Source organism: Musa acuminata, chromosome BXJ2-3 (assembly GCF_036884655.1).
Source record: "Musa acuminata AAA Group cultivar baxijiao chromosome BXJ2-3, Cavendish_Baxijiao_AAA, whole genome shotgun sequence".
NCBI lineage: Eukaryota > Viridiplantae > Streptophyta > Magnoliopsida > Zingiberales > Musaceae > Musa > Musa acuminata.
The window spans coordinates 13,570,212-13,585,000 of record NC_088340.1 but is presented as its reverse complement, the minus strand read 5'-3'; the positions used below and the strand labels follow the sequence as shown (position 1 = coordinate 13,585,000).

Sequence of the window (14,789 nt, the reverse complement as noted above, 5' to 3'; positions counted from 1 at the left end):
TTCTTCGGGCCGCGGGATCGGAAATACCCCAACGGGTTTCGCACCAACCGTGCCACCAGAGCAGGATACTGGAAGTCGACAGGAAAGGACCGGCGAGTTTGCTCTCAGAATCGAGCTATCGGCATGAAGAAGACGCTGGTCTATTACAGAGGCCGAGCTCCCCAAGGCATCAGAACGGACTGGGTGATGCACGAGTACCGCCTCGACGACAAGGAGTGCGAGGACACCATGGGATTTCAGGTCCTCATCTTCTTCCTCTAGTACGCATGTGGTGATAGTTTAGACAACAACTACATGAGAAACCCTAGTCAAAGTTGACTTGCCGATGCTTCATTTCAAGGATCGAAGAACATAGCGATCTAGCAAGAACACTCTCCTGCTACGTGAATATTGTGCATGGGAGCGCATGCAAAGTTAGGGTTGTGATCCATAGAAGCTATTCCTTTCTTTGGCTATACGTAGATAATGCATTCGTTAGTTTCTGGGTTTGCTTTGGGTATTCCAGTAAGACAAATGTGATATCCTCTTCTCTCACAACATTGCATCTGTCAGTAATTAGACCTACCTTTTTACTACCACCCGACATAAATCCATGTAAGCTCATGGTGTCTAATGGTGTCGGTGGCTTTCCACTTTATTCTTTGCTGTATCCTTCCACCTCCAAAGAGAAAAAGCACAGTTGGTAGTCTCAGTCACTCTTCTTCTTCTTCTTCTTCTTCTTCTTCTTCTTCTGCAGGATTCGTACGCACTGTGTCGAGTGTTCAAGAAGAACGTTATCTGCACAGAGGTGGAAGAGCAGGCGCAGTGCAGCATAATACTGGGGGAGAGCTCCCAAGGAGTCGTGGTGGCCGCCGAGTACGAGACCACGTCGCCGGACATGCCGGTTGGATCATCTTCATGCGTCGAGGAGGAGGACAAAGACGACGCTTGGATGCAGTTCATCACGGACGACGCATGGTGTTCTACATTACCGAGCAACGAGGGCGGCGAGGAGGCCTCATGCGTCGCCATTGTCAATTCATGAACAAACCAAACCTTTTTCTCCACATAGATCTGCTTGGGTGGTAAATAACAAGATTGGGTTTTTCTCCACATAGATCTGCTTGGGTGGTAAATAACAAGATTGGGTAAGATCATTTAATCAAATAATACTGAGATCATTAAAGTAAGCGTTTTTGGTGGATTCAGCTTTGCTCGACTCCACCCCACTGCGTTGGTTTCTTCTTCTTTTTCTCTACTTAGACCTTTCACTTTCTGTGTATTGAGTAATCAGAACATCTATATGCATTGAGGAGAGAAATGTTATACGGTTCACGGTTGTATGATCTCGATCTCTCTCTCCTTCTCTCTTCTTCCCTCTACTTCTTTCTCCCGCTATGGATAGAGATGAAGCTGAACTACTTCTTCATTTTGCGTACAAGATTAAGAGGACAGATACCAGCTGATTCGGTTCTTCTATTGATCTTTGATGCTGGATGTGCAAATTGCACATCTGACTTCCATTACAATAGCCTCTCTTTTCTCGAGTCACACCATTTCATGTTACTGGCCGATGAACTACTACAGCTCACACCACTGAGAGGAAAACCATTCAAGTCATTCGCCCCACACATTCACATAAAATAGCAGCAGAAGAAGACATGTTGCTCATTGATTGCTGTTCACAACATCAGCTATAATTATAGACGGAGGGTTTCATGAAGAATGGAGGAGGAAATAAATCGCGAGCGTTCGACTACAGCTTCCAAGATTTCCATTTCGTGAATCCAAAATAAGATGACGCCTTTTTTTTACCTCCGATGGCCAGTAACCAAAAGGAAAACCCTACCCCGATCGAGCTCGCCAGGCATCACGGGCAGCGGCGGCAACATCGACAGGGGCGGTGCGACTCGTTCACCCACCAAAGCCGTAGAGGGTGCGGCCCTGGCGCTTGAGGGCGTAGACGACGTCCATGGCCGTGACGGTCTTGCGGCGGGCGTGCTCGGTGTAGGTGACGGCGTCGCGGATGACGTTCTCTAGAAAGATCTTGAGGACGCCGCGGGTCTCCTCGTAGATGAGCCCCGAGATGCGCTTGACGCCGCCGCGGCGGGGGGGCGGCGAATGGCCGGCTTGGTGAAGCCCTGGATGTTGTCGCAGAGGACCTTGCGGTGGCGCTTAGCCCCGACATTGTCGTGAATCAAAGCCCAATCCTACGAGTTAGGGTTGCCTGAGATTTAGCCGACTCGAGTGGGACGAATAAACTCCATGTGGGGGAAGAAGGCTTTTATAGATGTTATTAGGAAGGTAAATGGATCCCCAATGGACGGTGAGGATTGGATAACGTCATGGTTTTGGATCGGTGACATGGCGAGTAAAAAGCATAGATTAACATAACAAGAACGTTTCGCTTAAGGAGTTGGGCTGATCAGTCCGGCCCGGCCCAACCCACCCATATTTACTGGAGACCGGACCACGTTGGTCTGAGGCCCATGGCACACGTGCTCCATGTTGGGTGTGTTGGTCTGTAGGCCACTTTTTATTTCAGAATTATGATTAATTTGTTTTTAATTATAAAATAATATTGATAATTTACAAAAAAAATATATTTTTTTTGTAAAGTACTTTTTTCAATGGTTCAGTATACAAAAAGATAAAGAAATAATGACCAACAATTCCAATCTACATCTTTCTCAAATTATATAATAAAATATATTTATAAAGAAGCTAATGTGCTCATTAGTGGATGACCCTTCTATTATTTTACAGAGGAAAGACAATAATTCATACTTTCATCATTCAGGCCAAAACTTGGATGTTTATTTCTGATATCTGCTGGTACATGAATATGTTTTGCCAAAAAAAAAAACAAAAAATAATATAAAAACATTGAATCATTGAAGAAAAAAAGAGTTACAAGACTTGCCAGCAAACATCTAAGCGTACATAATTTCATCAGTGGGGTGAATGAAATATAATGTTCAGGAACATGTATGTATGCTTGTCAGGTGAAGCCCCAAAAGATACCCAAAGGTTGCTGCTATAGAATCTGCAATCATCTGGTACTCAAACCTACGTGATTCAAGACTAAGAAAGCAGGACCATAAGGATGGATTCCTTTGTTTAGCATTTCTTCTACCATAGGAGTAGCCATAGGATGGATTCAAGCTTTATGTAGCCATAGGAGTGCCCTGAATCAATAGCATAAATATCATATAGAAAAAGTTTGAGCGTCCTGACGATGAATCCATCTTTAAGTGTCAATCAATCGATATTGCGTCTAGCCACTGTTACAAACATCCTGAAGGCAAGTCCATCTAGCCACTGTTCTATCAATGCTGCAGAATAAACTGAATTCAGTCTTCGCTTCGTAGCTTCATAAATTATCCAAGGATTTCAGATTATTTCTCAACATCCCTTCGTTCATGACCAGCCTTATCGCAAGTAGTTTTCTATATTAACCATCCAACATTACCATATCAGAACCCATATACTCAACGCCTGCCTGTCGTCTATTACCTGCATAAACAACCAGGCTTCTAACAAGTAGTTGCCGCCCCTTGCAGTATCTGCTTATTAGTGAAGTATAAAATATCTAAAGGAAACCATATAACAAATCCTAAAACAAAACACGGGCAAGCTCCAATCAGTCCATCAAAGCAAACTCCATCTATAGTAACTTGCATCATGGGGTTATAATGCCAGTTCCATCCACAGTTGTCCCTTGCTTTGAGAAGCCCAGAAAAAGCATGTCATCTTTTCTTGTGCCATGGTGTTACAGGTAATTACAAACCATTTCACTAAAAAAACCACAAATCATGTAATTTTCCTCCTCTTCCAGTATTCTAAGACCTAATTTTGCCACTCAGAGCTTGCCACCTCCTCATAGATCATCAATTAATCCATATTTACAGTTGACATTGATGCAGAAGAGATCATATATGAAGACCGACCAATCTTCTTCATCCATCAAGGAATAGGGACTAGAGCTTTACAATGTTGAATATAAATCACAAGAACTTACTGCAGAGTTTGCTAAGCAGTGCAAAATCTGGGACTGAAAGAATTAAAACATTGATCAAAACTGAAACATATCAACCATATTTTGCGGCTAAGAAGAATTTGCACCAACATACCTTCTCAAAGCAATCCAGTTCCTTCAACCCCCACAGATAATGTTGAATAATTACCTAACAACTAATGCATGTTATATTCTGTTAGATCTCAACATAAAATCTGAAATGCAAAATGAAAAAAAATGAACAAATGAAAAAAAAAGTAGCTGAAGCAGATTCATCCTTTAACACTAATTTTAAATCTAATCATACATCAAAACTTACATGATTTTGAGCATCAAAATACAGCTTGAGGCAACAAAACCAGAAAAAGACACCTAGTTGAATATACATAATCAATAAAAATAATTTTGAACATAGGCAGAAGAAGAGAAATACAGAGGGCATAAATTAGGAGAGAACTTTTGCAATATTAGGATACAGATTATTCAAATTGGCAATCAAACACAACTTCAACAGATACTATCAATGGAAGAGAGAAATGATCCCATAAAATGGTAAAATCTGCTGCAGCTTTCTTCCCCCTATTTTCAATCTTACTAGATAGTAGTACAACATGCAATGGACACTAACGGATCATACATGGCCTTGAGTGTTGAATCTCGGATTTTGATGATAAAACCAATTGATAGTATTTATGATTTGATCTACGTTTTGAGTGACACAGAATGCTTCGATCAAGGAGAGACAAGTAAAGCAGGAAGAATCATGTTGGGCCGGAGGAAAACATGTCAGAAGATTGGACGTCGCGTCGAAGGATCGGTCGACATATCGGCAAAAGGCTTCGGGCCGCAAATTCGGGCATCGGGCCAAAAAGAGCGGATATTGTGCCAAGGATATCGGAGTTGCGAAGGTCAACTGGCCGATTGGGCAATAAGCCGTAAGAAAGGACGATGCGCCGAAGAGGAATCCCATCAACTCTGTCGGAATTGACCGAGAAGTCCTAGAGCTTGCCAAAGAAGCTCGTCGGAACTCGCCAAAAAGATCGTCATGAAGTCCAGGAGTTTGCCGGGAGTCCGCCAGAACATTGCCGAGAGATCGTCGGAAGTTCGTCGGAAGTTCGTCGGAAGATCGTCGGAAGTTCGTCGGAAGATCGTCGGAAAAAACCGGACTTATTTAGCTTATTGTATGCCTTAAATTTCGTAATTAGCACATAATTAGAGTGTGATTTGGGAGGTAATCCCATCAACTCTGTTAGGGGTCAACTAGGCCCAAAGTTAGGCTGGTTTGGGTCGAATTCAAGCCCAACCAGGATGCTGAAAGCCCAACCGGCAATGGCACCGCCTGGGAGACAGCATCCCAGGATTTCTGGGCGGTGGTACTGCCGGCAGTGAATGCTGCCAACGGTGGTACCGCCCAATGGCAGACCAACGGCGGTAGTACCACCCAGTAACGACGGTGGTATCGCTAGTACCCAGGAAACCTGAAATTAGACCGTTTTAGGCTCCAAGTTTGAATCAACTCAAAGCCTATAAATACCCCTCTCATCCCTGGTTAACTAATACAAGCACAAAGAATTTAAAAAGGAAAAAACGCTGTTGTAATCTCTTGTGAGAATCCTTCTCTTCTAGTCTAAGTGTTAGAATAGTTTGAGAGAGGAGTGAGTGCTTGTAAAGGTTATCTCCTAAACTTATGAAAAGGAGAAGAGGGGTGTAAGAAGGAGGTTGATCTTCGCTTATTAAAGGAAGATCGATAGTAGATGCCGGTGGCCTCGACGGAAGAGGAATCGGCGGAGTAGATGTAGGTCACGACGACCGAACCACTATAACTCGGTTTGCATTTACTTCTTGCAATTTACTTTTATAGCAAACTGCCTCTCCTCCTTACTGTGCTTTTACTACATCTACACTCGCATACACTTTCAAGTTTCCAAGATCGGTTTTATCGTACGAAACGAAATTTCCATAACCGACGTAATTTTTACCGCTGCACAAATTCACACCCCCCCCCCCCTCTTAGTGTCGCTCTTGATCCTAATAGTTTGTATCAGAGCCACGTTATTTCTCATTTGGTTTAACACCCAAGAGAAATGACTCTTTTCGGCTTTCAAGAGGGTCACTCTCTCATTCGTCCTCTCATGTTCAATGAGACGGACTGCACATATTGGAAAACTCAAATTAGAGTTTTCTTGCTTTCTTTAAATTTAAATTTATGGAGTATTGTTGAAAATAGCTTTCAAAAATCTTCTAAACCAATGAACGAATGGAATGATTTGGATAAGAAGATTTTTTCTTTAAATGCTAGAATTATAAACGCTCTATTTTGTGCCTTCGACAAAAACGAATTCAATCGAATTTCTATGTGCGAAATGACTTTCGATATTTGGCACATTCTTGAAACCACACACGAAAGCACTAGTAGAGTAAAAGTTTCGAAGATTAATCTTTTAATGCATGACTTCAAATTATTTCATATAAAACCAAACGAAACCATTGGAGACATGTACACCCGTTTTACGGATGTCGTCAATGGTTTACAAGAACTTGGTAAAAGTTTTTCAGATTTTGAACTTGTAAACAAAATTTTACGTTTTCTTCATAAGAATTGGGATTCAAAAATAACTGTCATACAAGAGGCAAAAGACTTAAACAAGCTTTCACTCGAAGAACTAATTAAGTCTTTAATGACCTACGAAATGACCAATGTGGCACAAAACGAACTCGAGAACAACCTTCCAAATAGCAGGAAGGATTTCGGACTTAGAACAATTGAAGACCACTCAAGCATAAGCTCAAGTGGCGATGAACTTGAACACCTCACTATGAAATTTAAAAAGTTCATGAAATAAAAATTAAAGAACAAAAAGAACGCAACTACTTACTATGAACGCAAGAAAAGAGAAGCACCTTGGAATGAATCAAGCTCATCCAAAGACGAGGAAAAAATCAACAAATGCGAGGTGGCAAACTACGCCTTAACGGCTTTTAACGATAAGTTAATCAAAATCCCCTTAGTTTATTTCAAAATTACATGATGCTTTTCATGAGTTATTTTTAATTTAGTTTAATTATTTTTCTTGAAAATTACATGTTTAATGATGTAATGAAAATGTTAAAAGTTTTAAGATCATGCTTATCTTTCTAGTAATTTTGAAAATGATCATGAAAATTATATGTTTTATGATAAATAAACAAAAATGTTAGACTTAAATCTAATACTTAAGATAAATCCTATGTATGTTTTAAGAAGCAATAATGTATATCTTGATGATTTTCATATTGATTTTCGATTTTGTTTGAAAATACCTTATGCTCAATAAAACCATGATTGATGAATATGCTTTATGTTTAATGATTTCTTTGGTTTGTATGTCTTATCATGATGAATGTTTTGAAAATAAATGTTTGTATCATGCTTGATGATTTTTATGCATGAGGAATTGAAGTAATGATTTGAAATCATATGTTTTGGAATTATGTGTTACACTTTTTGATCTTGATGATTTTTTATCTTTCCGTTTTAAACGTTGATGCATGGTTTTGACATAAGAACAAATATTTGGGCATGCTAATATAAAGTCAATCACACAAATTGAAACTAAAGAAATTTAGATATCTTTAAGAATCATTCAACATTATATTCAACGAAACCATATGTCTTAATAAAAATGTAATGATGATTTGAAAGCATGCTTAACGAGTTTATATTTCGAATTTAGGAATGATAATTTTTACGATCTTTTGAAAGTTCTTTTTTGGTGTTAATGAATGATGCATGGATTTGACATAAAAGAAAAGAACATACATGTATGAAATCAATCAATAAGTTGAAACAAAAAGAGGAAAGAATTTTTCTTGAAAACTTCTCAAATCCCTACCTTATCGATTTTTCACTAAGAGAACAATAAAATTATTTATGCCATTTTGAATCTCTTGAAAGTAATGTTGAGATTTTGATAATTTTGACCATTTGAATTTGAATGAGTTTTATCAAAATCATGATCTTGATTTCTTAGAATTTCATGAGATTTTTTTATAATCAAGATCTCTTCTTTGTACTCCTACGATTTTTCTTAGTATTTTACTAAAGAGGAGATTTTCCATGTAAATCATAAGATTTCTTACATATGAATTGAAATCTTTTTCCCCTACGTTTCCTTTTGCGATTTACTAAAGAGAATATCTTTTTCGAAATTCATAACTTAAAATTTCATTTGAATATCTTTTATTATTTGATCTCCTAAGATTTCTTTTTGACTATTTAAGAGGAGATTTGTCTAAATAAATCATGTCTTTTGGTATTCACATGATCTCATCTTTCGTGATATGATTTTTTGTCTTTGTATAATTCCTTGCATTCTTGAAGTATATCTCATCACCTAGTTCTTCTTGATATTCTTCATGTGATGATATAAATGTCTGAAATACTCGTGATCTTGTTTTGATGCTCTAAAATGATATACATTTGCTAGCTTATGAGTATCATGTATGATATGATGATTGATTTATTTTTAGTATCATGCATAGAGTAAGAATGATATGGAATGTTTTAAAATTATGCACGTTGTAGATTAAAACTGTAATGATGCACAAACATATTAAAATAAGGTTGATACTTTACCTTTGTCATTATGTGAAGATTGATAAAAAGGGAAAAGAATTACAGCATTGTATTATTCCCTTCTATTTGACAATGACATAGGGGGAGCAAATTTTGCAAGCTTGCTAGCTAGCTTGTATACTTCAAGAAGAAGCAAAAAGCTTGCTCATCTCAAAAGATGCAAAAATCTTGCCAACTTTCATATATGTAAAATTTCCTAGCTCACAAATTGTAAGGAGAAAGACTAGCTAGCTTGCATAAGAAGATGCAAAAACTTGCTTGCTTGCACATCTAAAGAGAAGCAAAAATTGCAAACGTACATATCGCAAAAAGAGGCAAAACTTATTAGTTTGCTCATCTCAAAAGCAAGAAATGCTATCTTGCAATCTCAAGCAATAGTGCTATCTTGCCTAACTCAAGAAGCAAAACATACAACTTGCACATTGCAAAAGGAAACAAGAATCACTAGCTTACACACTTCAACAAGAAAGCTATCTTGCATTTGCTTTCGAAATTTTTGCTAGCTTGTATGTTGTAAACTTGCTATATTACTACCTTGCATATCTACAACTTGATAGCTTGTATGTTCTAACATGATGTGGCACTTGCTAAATTTGCTAGCTTGCATAATGATAAAACTTGATATTATGTTTATTATACAATGATTTGAGCTTATATCTTAAACACTTGATAGTTGCACTTCTCCTTTTTGTTGATGACAAAAGAGGAGAAGTATGATGATGTTATACATAAGTTTATGATAACATGTTACTTGGATTTTTGAATCCAAGAGTTCTATCAATATGGTATATTGATAAGGAGAGTTTGTTTAAACTCCGGGAGTTAAGGTTAACTCCGTCATCAATTGGTTGTCATTATCAAAAAGGGGGAGATTGTTGAATCTCGGATTTTGATGATGAAACCAATTGATAGTATTTATGATTTGATCTGCGTTTTAAGTAATGCAAGATGCTTCGATCAAGGAGAGACAATTAAAGCAGGAAAAATCATGTTGGGACGGAGGAAAATATGTCAGAAGATTGGACGTCGTGCCGAATGATCGGTCCATATATTGGCAGAAGGTTTCGGGTCGCGAATTCGAGCATCGGGCCAAGAAGAGCGGATATTGTGCCAAGGATATCCGAGTTACGGAGGTCAACTGGCCAATTGGGCAATAGGCCGTAAGAGAGGACGATGCGCCGAAGAATCGGACGAAGCGTCGATGGACTAATGACATGCCGGATAACATGATTCATGCTTAGTAATAATTGTCTAGATCGAAGTATGTTTTTATGTATGCAGGATTAACTACGATAGCAAGGCATAAAGCAAAATGAAGTCCCGAAGTCAAGAACGCGATTTCGTTGGGAGTTCAAGAGTTCGTCGGAAGTCCGAACGTTCGTCAAAAGTTCTACCGGAATTGACCGAGAAGTCCTAAAGCTTGCCAAAGAAGCTCATCGAAACTCGCCAAGAAGATCGTCGTGAAGTCCAGGAGCTTGCAGGGAGTCTGCCGGAACATTGCCGAGAGATCGCCGAAAGTTCGTCGGAAGATCGCCGGAAGAAACCAAACTTATTTAGCTTATTGTATGCCTTAAATTTCGTAGTTAGCACATAATTAGAGTGTGACTTGGGAGGTAATCCCATCAACTCTGTTAGAGGCAACTGGGCCTGAAGTTAGGTTGGTTTGGGCTTGGATTCAAAGCCCAACCAGCGGTGGCACTGCTTGGGAGACAACATCCCAGGATTTTTGGGCGGTGGTACCCCCAGACTGGGCGGTGGTACCGCCGACAGTGAATGCTGCCAGCGGTAGTACCGCCCAGTGGCAGACCAGGGACAGTAGTACCGCCCAGTGGCAGACCAGCGATGGTAGTACCTCCCAGTAACAGCGGTGGTACCGCCAGTACCCAGAAAACCTAGGATGAGACATTTTTAGGCTCCAAATTTGAACCAACTTGAAGCCTATAAATACCTCTCTCATCCCTGGTTAACTAATACAAGCACAAAGAATTTAAAAAGGGAAAAACGTTGTTGTAATCTCTTGTGAGAATGCTCCTCTTCTAGTCTAAGTGTTAAAATAGTTTGAGAAAGGAGTGAGTGCTTGTAAAGGTCATCTCCTAAACCTGTGAAAAGGAGAAGAGGGGTGTAAGAAGGATGTTGATCTTCGTATATTAAAGGAAGATCGATAGTGGATGCCGGTGGCTTCGACAGAAGAGGAATCGACGGAGCGAATGTAGGTCACGACGACCGAACCACTATAACTCGGTTTGCATTTACTTCTTGCAATTTACTTTTATAGCAAACTGTCTCTCCTCTTTACTGTGCTTTTACTACGCCTACACTCGTATACACTTACAAGTTTCCGAAATCGGTTTTATCGTACGAAATGAAATTTCCGGAAGCGACGTAATTTTTACCGCTGCAATAATTCACACCCCACCCCCCCTCTTAGTGCCGCTCTTGATCCTAACACTGAGAACCATGAAGAAATTAAAATTTATTACTTGTAATGAGAAACAAACAAAAAAAAGGAAAAAATCAGGGATTAATAATCAATCTTAAAAACCCACCACTAAGAGAAAAGAATAAAATATCCTTGAAACTAGAAAGATGATCAAAATAATATCTGCAGTCAAGTCTGGTACATCACACAGACTATGAGGTGATTTATGCTGAAAATGCTTCAGAATTTGATGAGTAGCCTTTGATTCTAGACTTGGAAAGGATCAAATGGCTTTTTTTTCCCTCAAGAATCAGATGCAATTATTATCATGCTATTGATCCTTGATCAGCTTACCAGACTAGCCATGGGAAGAGCTTTCTGCAATGCGATTTAATTGCAGTTGAAAAAACCCAGAATAAAGAATCAAGTGTATCTCAAAATAGATATATTATTCCTCAACAATGTCCTGAGAAAGAAAGGAGATGGTAGTGATGCAAGATAAACAATGACTGCAACTGACATGATCTTTACCGTGCATTGAGATATAAACAAATACAAGAGTTAGATTTTCTTTCTTGAGAGAATAAAACAACAGACAGACCAGTTGATAAAGTTAAAGACTAAAATGAATGCCTGTAAACAACAAAAACAGAAGTTGAGTTAATGTGATTCAGAGTGGCTAGAATAGGATTCTCCTGCCGAAGAGTCTCGTTGTAAAAAATAGACTATCATAGCAAAAACAATTCCAAGTGACATACGGTGTTTAGGCAGATTTGTCAAGGCAATTTCAACAGAGAATCTTATTAACTATCAGCAACATAATTAGGTTCATGCAGCATGTGATATATATTATTCACAAGCAAACTAAATGAAAATAATGTTAGGAGAAAAGATAGAATATTTTTCTTTCTCACCTTTGAGGTATGTCCCTGATGCTGTCTGAGGTTTTGGAATAAAAAATAACTCAGCACATCAATTGTTGCTACTGAATCTGCAAACTTTTTGAACACAAGCTTCCACGGTCCAAGATTGAGAATGTAAGACTGCTGGGCTGGATTCCTTTGTTTAGCATTTCTTCCACCAGGCCTTCAGCCTTTTCTATATTCCCCTTGTTACAGTACCCAGAAATTAGAGTGGTGTATGTGTAAGCATCAGGTGTCAGTCCTTTTTCAATCATTTCATCGAAGAGTTTATGAGCATCCTGAAGATCATCTATCTTGCAGTGCCAATCTATCAATGCTGTATAGCAAACGGAATCAGGCTTGACTTCCATATCTCTCATGCTATTTAACAATTTAGAGTACTTTTCTCTGACTTCAGTTTTCCATCTTTCCTTATCGTAGTCTGACCTTCCCTTTTGCAAAGTGTCTTTTAAATAACCATCCAACATTACTGTATAAGCAACAACATCAGGTTTGGTACCTCTTTGTATCATCTGAAAAAACAACTCACAGGCTTCTTGCAAGCAATTGGCTTTGCAATATCCTCTTATTAGTGTTGTATACAAGATGACATCGGGCGAAAGACCTTGGTGTACAAAATCATCAAACAAAATCTGAGCATTATGCATATCACCCACCTGACAATAAGCAGCAACAAGATTATAATAGCAAGGCTCATCAGGAGTAATTTGCATCTCTTGCATCAACCTGAAGGCAGCAGAAGCTCTTTCAATGTCCCTGTCTCTACAAAGTTCATTTATAAGCCTACAACGGGCAATCTCATCTACAAGGGTCCCTTGCTCAGAGAACTTAACAAAGAGCATGTAAGCTTCTTTTGTGCAACCGGATTCCAAGTAACCACAAACCATTGAACTGAAAAGAACAGCACATTGTGCAATTTTCCTCTCTTCCAGTATTTTAAAAAGTATTTCTGCCTCCTTTAGCTTGCCACCTCTACATAGACCATCGATTGCCACACTATAGGTGAGAGCATTCGGCTCTATGCCTCTATCCAACATATAATCCAGTAGATCAAATGCCTCCTTAACAAATCCATTCCTACAAAACCCACTGGCTAATACATTGTAAGTAAAAAGATCAGGCTCAACATCCTTCTTCACCATATCAGCAAACACCTTCTGGGCATTATACATTTCTCCTTTGCGACAATAACCATTTATTAAATTTGTGTAGTGGATCTTGTCAGGATTCAACCCCTTACTCTTCATTTCTTTAAGCAATTCCGCTGCATCTCTCATTCTTCCCAGCTTGCAGTGTGCGATAATAATGATATCATACAGAACTTCATCAACATGAAGCCCTGAGTCCTTAAATTTCTGGAAGAACTCTATTGCTTCAAAATCCATACCCAATTTGCAGAAGCAATGAAGGAGAAAGCTTATAATGGTGGCATCTGGTTTGATGCTGTGAGTCACCATTTCCTCATACATATCCAGAGCTCTTATCAGATTGCCTGTGTCACAGTAACCTCGAATAAGAATTCCGTAGCTAAATGTATCTGGGCGCACACCTCTTTTTATCATCTCTTTTAAAAGCTTTTCAGCTTCCTGTAGTCTCCTACCTTGAGACAGTCCATCAATCACCTTATTATAGGTGAAAACATTCACATCAATACCATTTCTTACTGTTTCTTCAAGTATTGCATGACCCGCTTCATATCTCCCACAAGCGCACAAGCCTTCTATAACATCCGAGTAGATGATTGGAGAAGGTTCTAGTCCAGATTCCTTGACTTCCTCCAAAATTTGAAGTGCATCATCTAACTTCCCTGCTTGAAAGAGAGCCTTGATCACCACTGAAGATAAATTAGCAGCTACACTAGTCCCTAATTTCTTCATCTGATCATAAACTGCCATTACAGTCTCCAAGTCGCCATCTTCAGTGATAAACTTCAGAAGAACGACACAGGACCATGCCGATGGGATAAACCCCGACGAATTCAGCTGGGAAAACATATACACAGCCTTTTCAGGCGTCAAACAGAATGTGCATGCTTCGATCATAGCATCGACTGCACACGTCAACAAGCTCGAATCGATCAGTTGACGTGCAAGGGCATCAAAAAGGGCCGGTACTTCGAAACCATGCTCCCTGCCAGAAGATATCAAATCGCAGAAGAAAGTCACCAATTGTTTGTGACAATGGGACTCCGCTAAGATTCTGACGATCGCCGAGTAGGTGGAGTGGTCGTGGCGGAACCCGAGGGCCACGCTGTCCTTAAAGAACGCGAGGGCAACCTCGGGCTTCCCTCTCACACACCGCAGCTTCCGCGCGACGCGAGAAGCCGACCCGCACGAACTCTGCGAAAGGAGATGGGGAACGGGACGAACCTTGGGTTCGACGACGCAACGTATGTCCTCATTCAAGGCATCGGCGGAGGAGAAGGCGGCGGCGAGAGGCAAACTGCCGCAGTTTGACAGACGAGTTAAGATCTTTACGGATCGAAGCGCCGGCCGCTTGAGGAGTGATTCGGCTCTACGGGATCGAAGCATCCAGGGGATCAAAGACCGAGACTTGGCTATGGATGACTCATGGGAGGGCTCCGGCGGGGATGGCAGACGGAGTACGGGGATCGAATCGAGGACGGAGATCGATAAGGCAAGGATTAGGGTTTGGATGGGGTTTTGGGGAGCCGTAAAGAAAAGAGTATCGGGAGTGGTGGATTTAGCTGTTTGGTGTTGCATGGCTTTTCCGTGATGTCGGTTGACCGGTCTCCGTTGAATTTGACCGTTGACCGTAAATTAGCACACCAAATGGTTCTAATAGAGACAGACGAGATCGCTCCAAATTTAACTT

General features: G+C 39.9%; 2 protein-coding genes and 1 pseudogene across 4 annotated transcripts in view; 1 reads left to right on the top strand and 2 right to left on the bottom strand.

The window, feature by feature from the left end:
* Positions 1-1,169, top strand: part of LOC103978216 (NAC domain-containing protein 54) — a 1,478-nt gene extending 309 nt beyond the window's left edge. The window contains exons 2-3 of the mRNA XM_009393931.3: positions 1-240; positions 737-1,169. The exon at positions 1-240 is cut by the window's left edge and continues 38 nt beyond it. Coding sequence (XP_009392206.1) covers positions 1-240; positions 737-1,024 — 528 coding nt within the window. The 3' untranslated portion in view covers positions 1,025-1,169. The remainder of the gene's footprint in view (positions 241-736) is intronic.
* Positions 1,170-1,623: 454 nt separating this feature from the next.
* On the bottom strand, positions 1,624-2,486 carry LOC135607546 (histone H4-like; annotated as a pseudogene).
* A 366-nt stretch (positions 2,487-2,852) lies between these two features.
* On the bottom strand, positions 2,853-14,614 carry LOC135607459 (pentatricopeptide repeat-containing protein At2g26790, mitochondrial-like). 3 transcript variants are annotated; one of them, XM_065099290.1, is made up of 4 exons: positions 14,324-14,529; positions 11,946-14,084; positions 4,113-4,173; positions 2,853-4,033 (listed from the first exon to the last, which is right to left on the bottom strand). In XM_065099290.1, the coding sequence occupies exons 1-2, from the start codon at positions 14,353-14,355 to the stop codon at positions 12,014-12,016; spliced, it is 2,103 nt and encodes a 700-aa protein (XP_064955362.1). In that variant the 5' UTR covers positions 14,356-14,529; the 3' UTR covers positions 2,853-4,033; positions 4,113-4,173; positions 11,946-12,013. The 3 variants fall into 3 exon arrangements, with proteins under 3 accessions (XP_064955362.1, XP_064955360.1, XP_064955361.1); XM_065099288.1 differs by having other exon boundaries at positions 11,946-14,614; XM_065099289.1 differs by having other exon boundaries at positions 4,113-4,166; positions 11,946-14,614.
* Between the last annotated feature and the right edge of the window lie 175 nt (positions 14,615-14,789).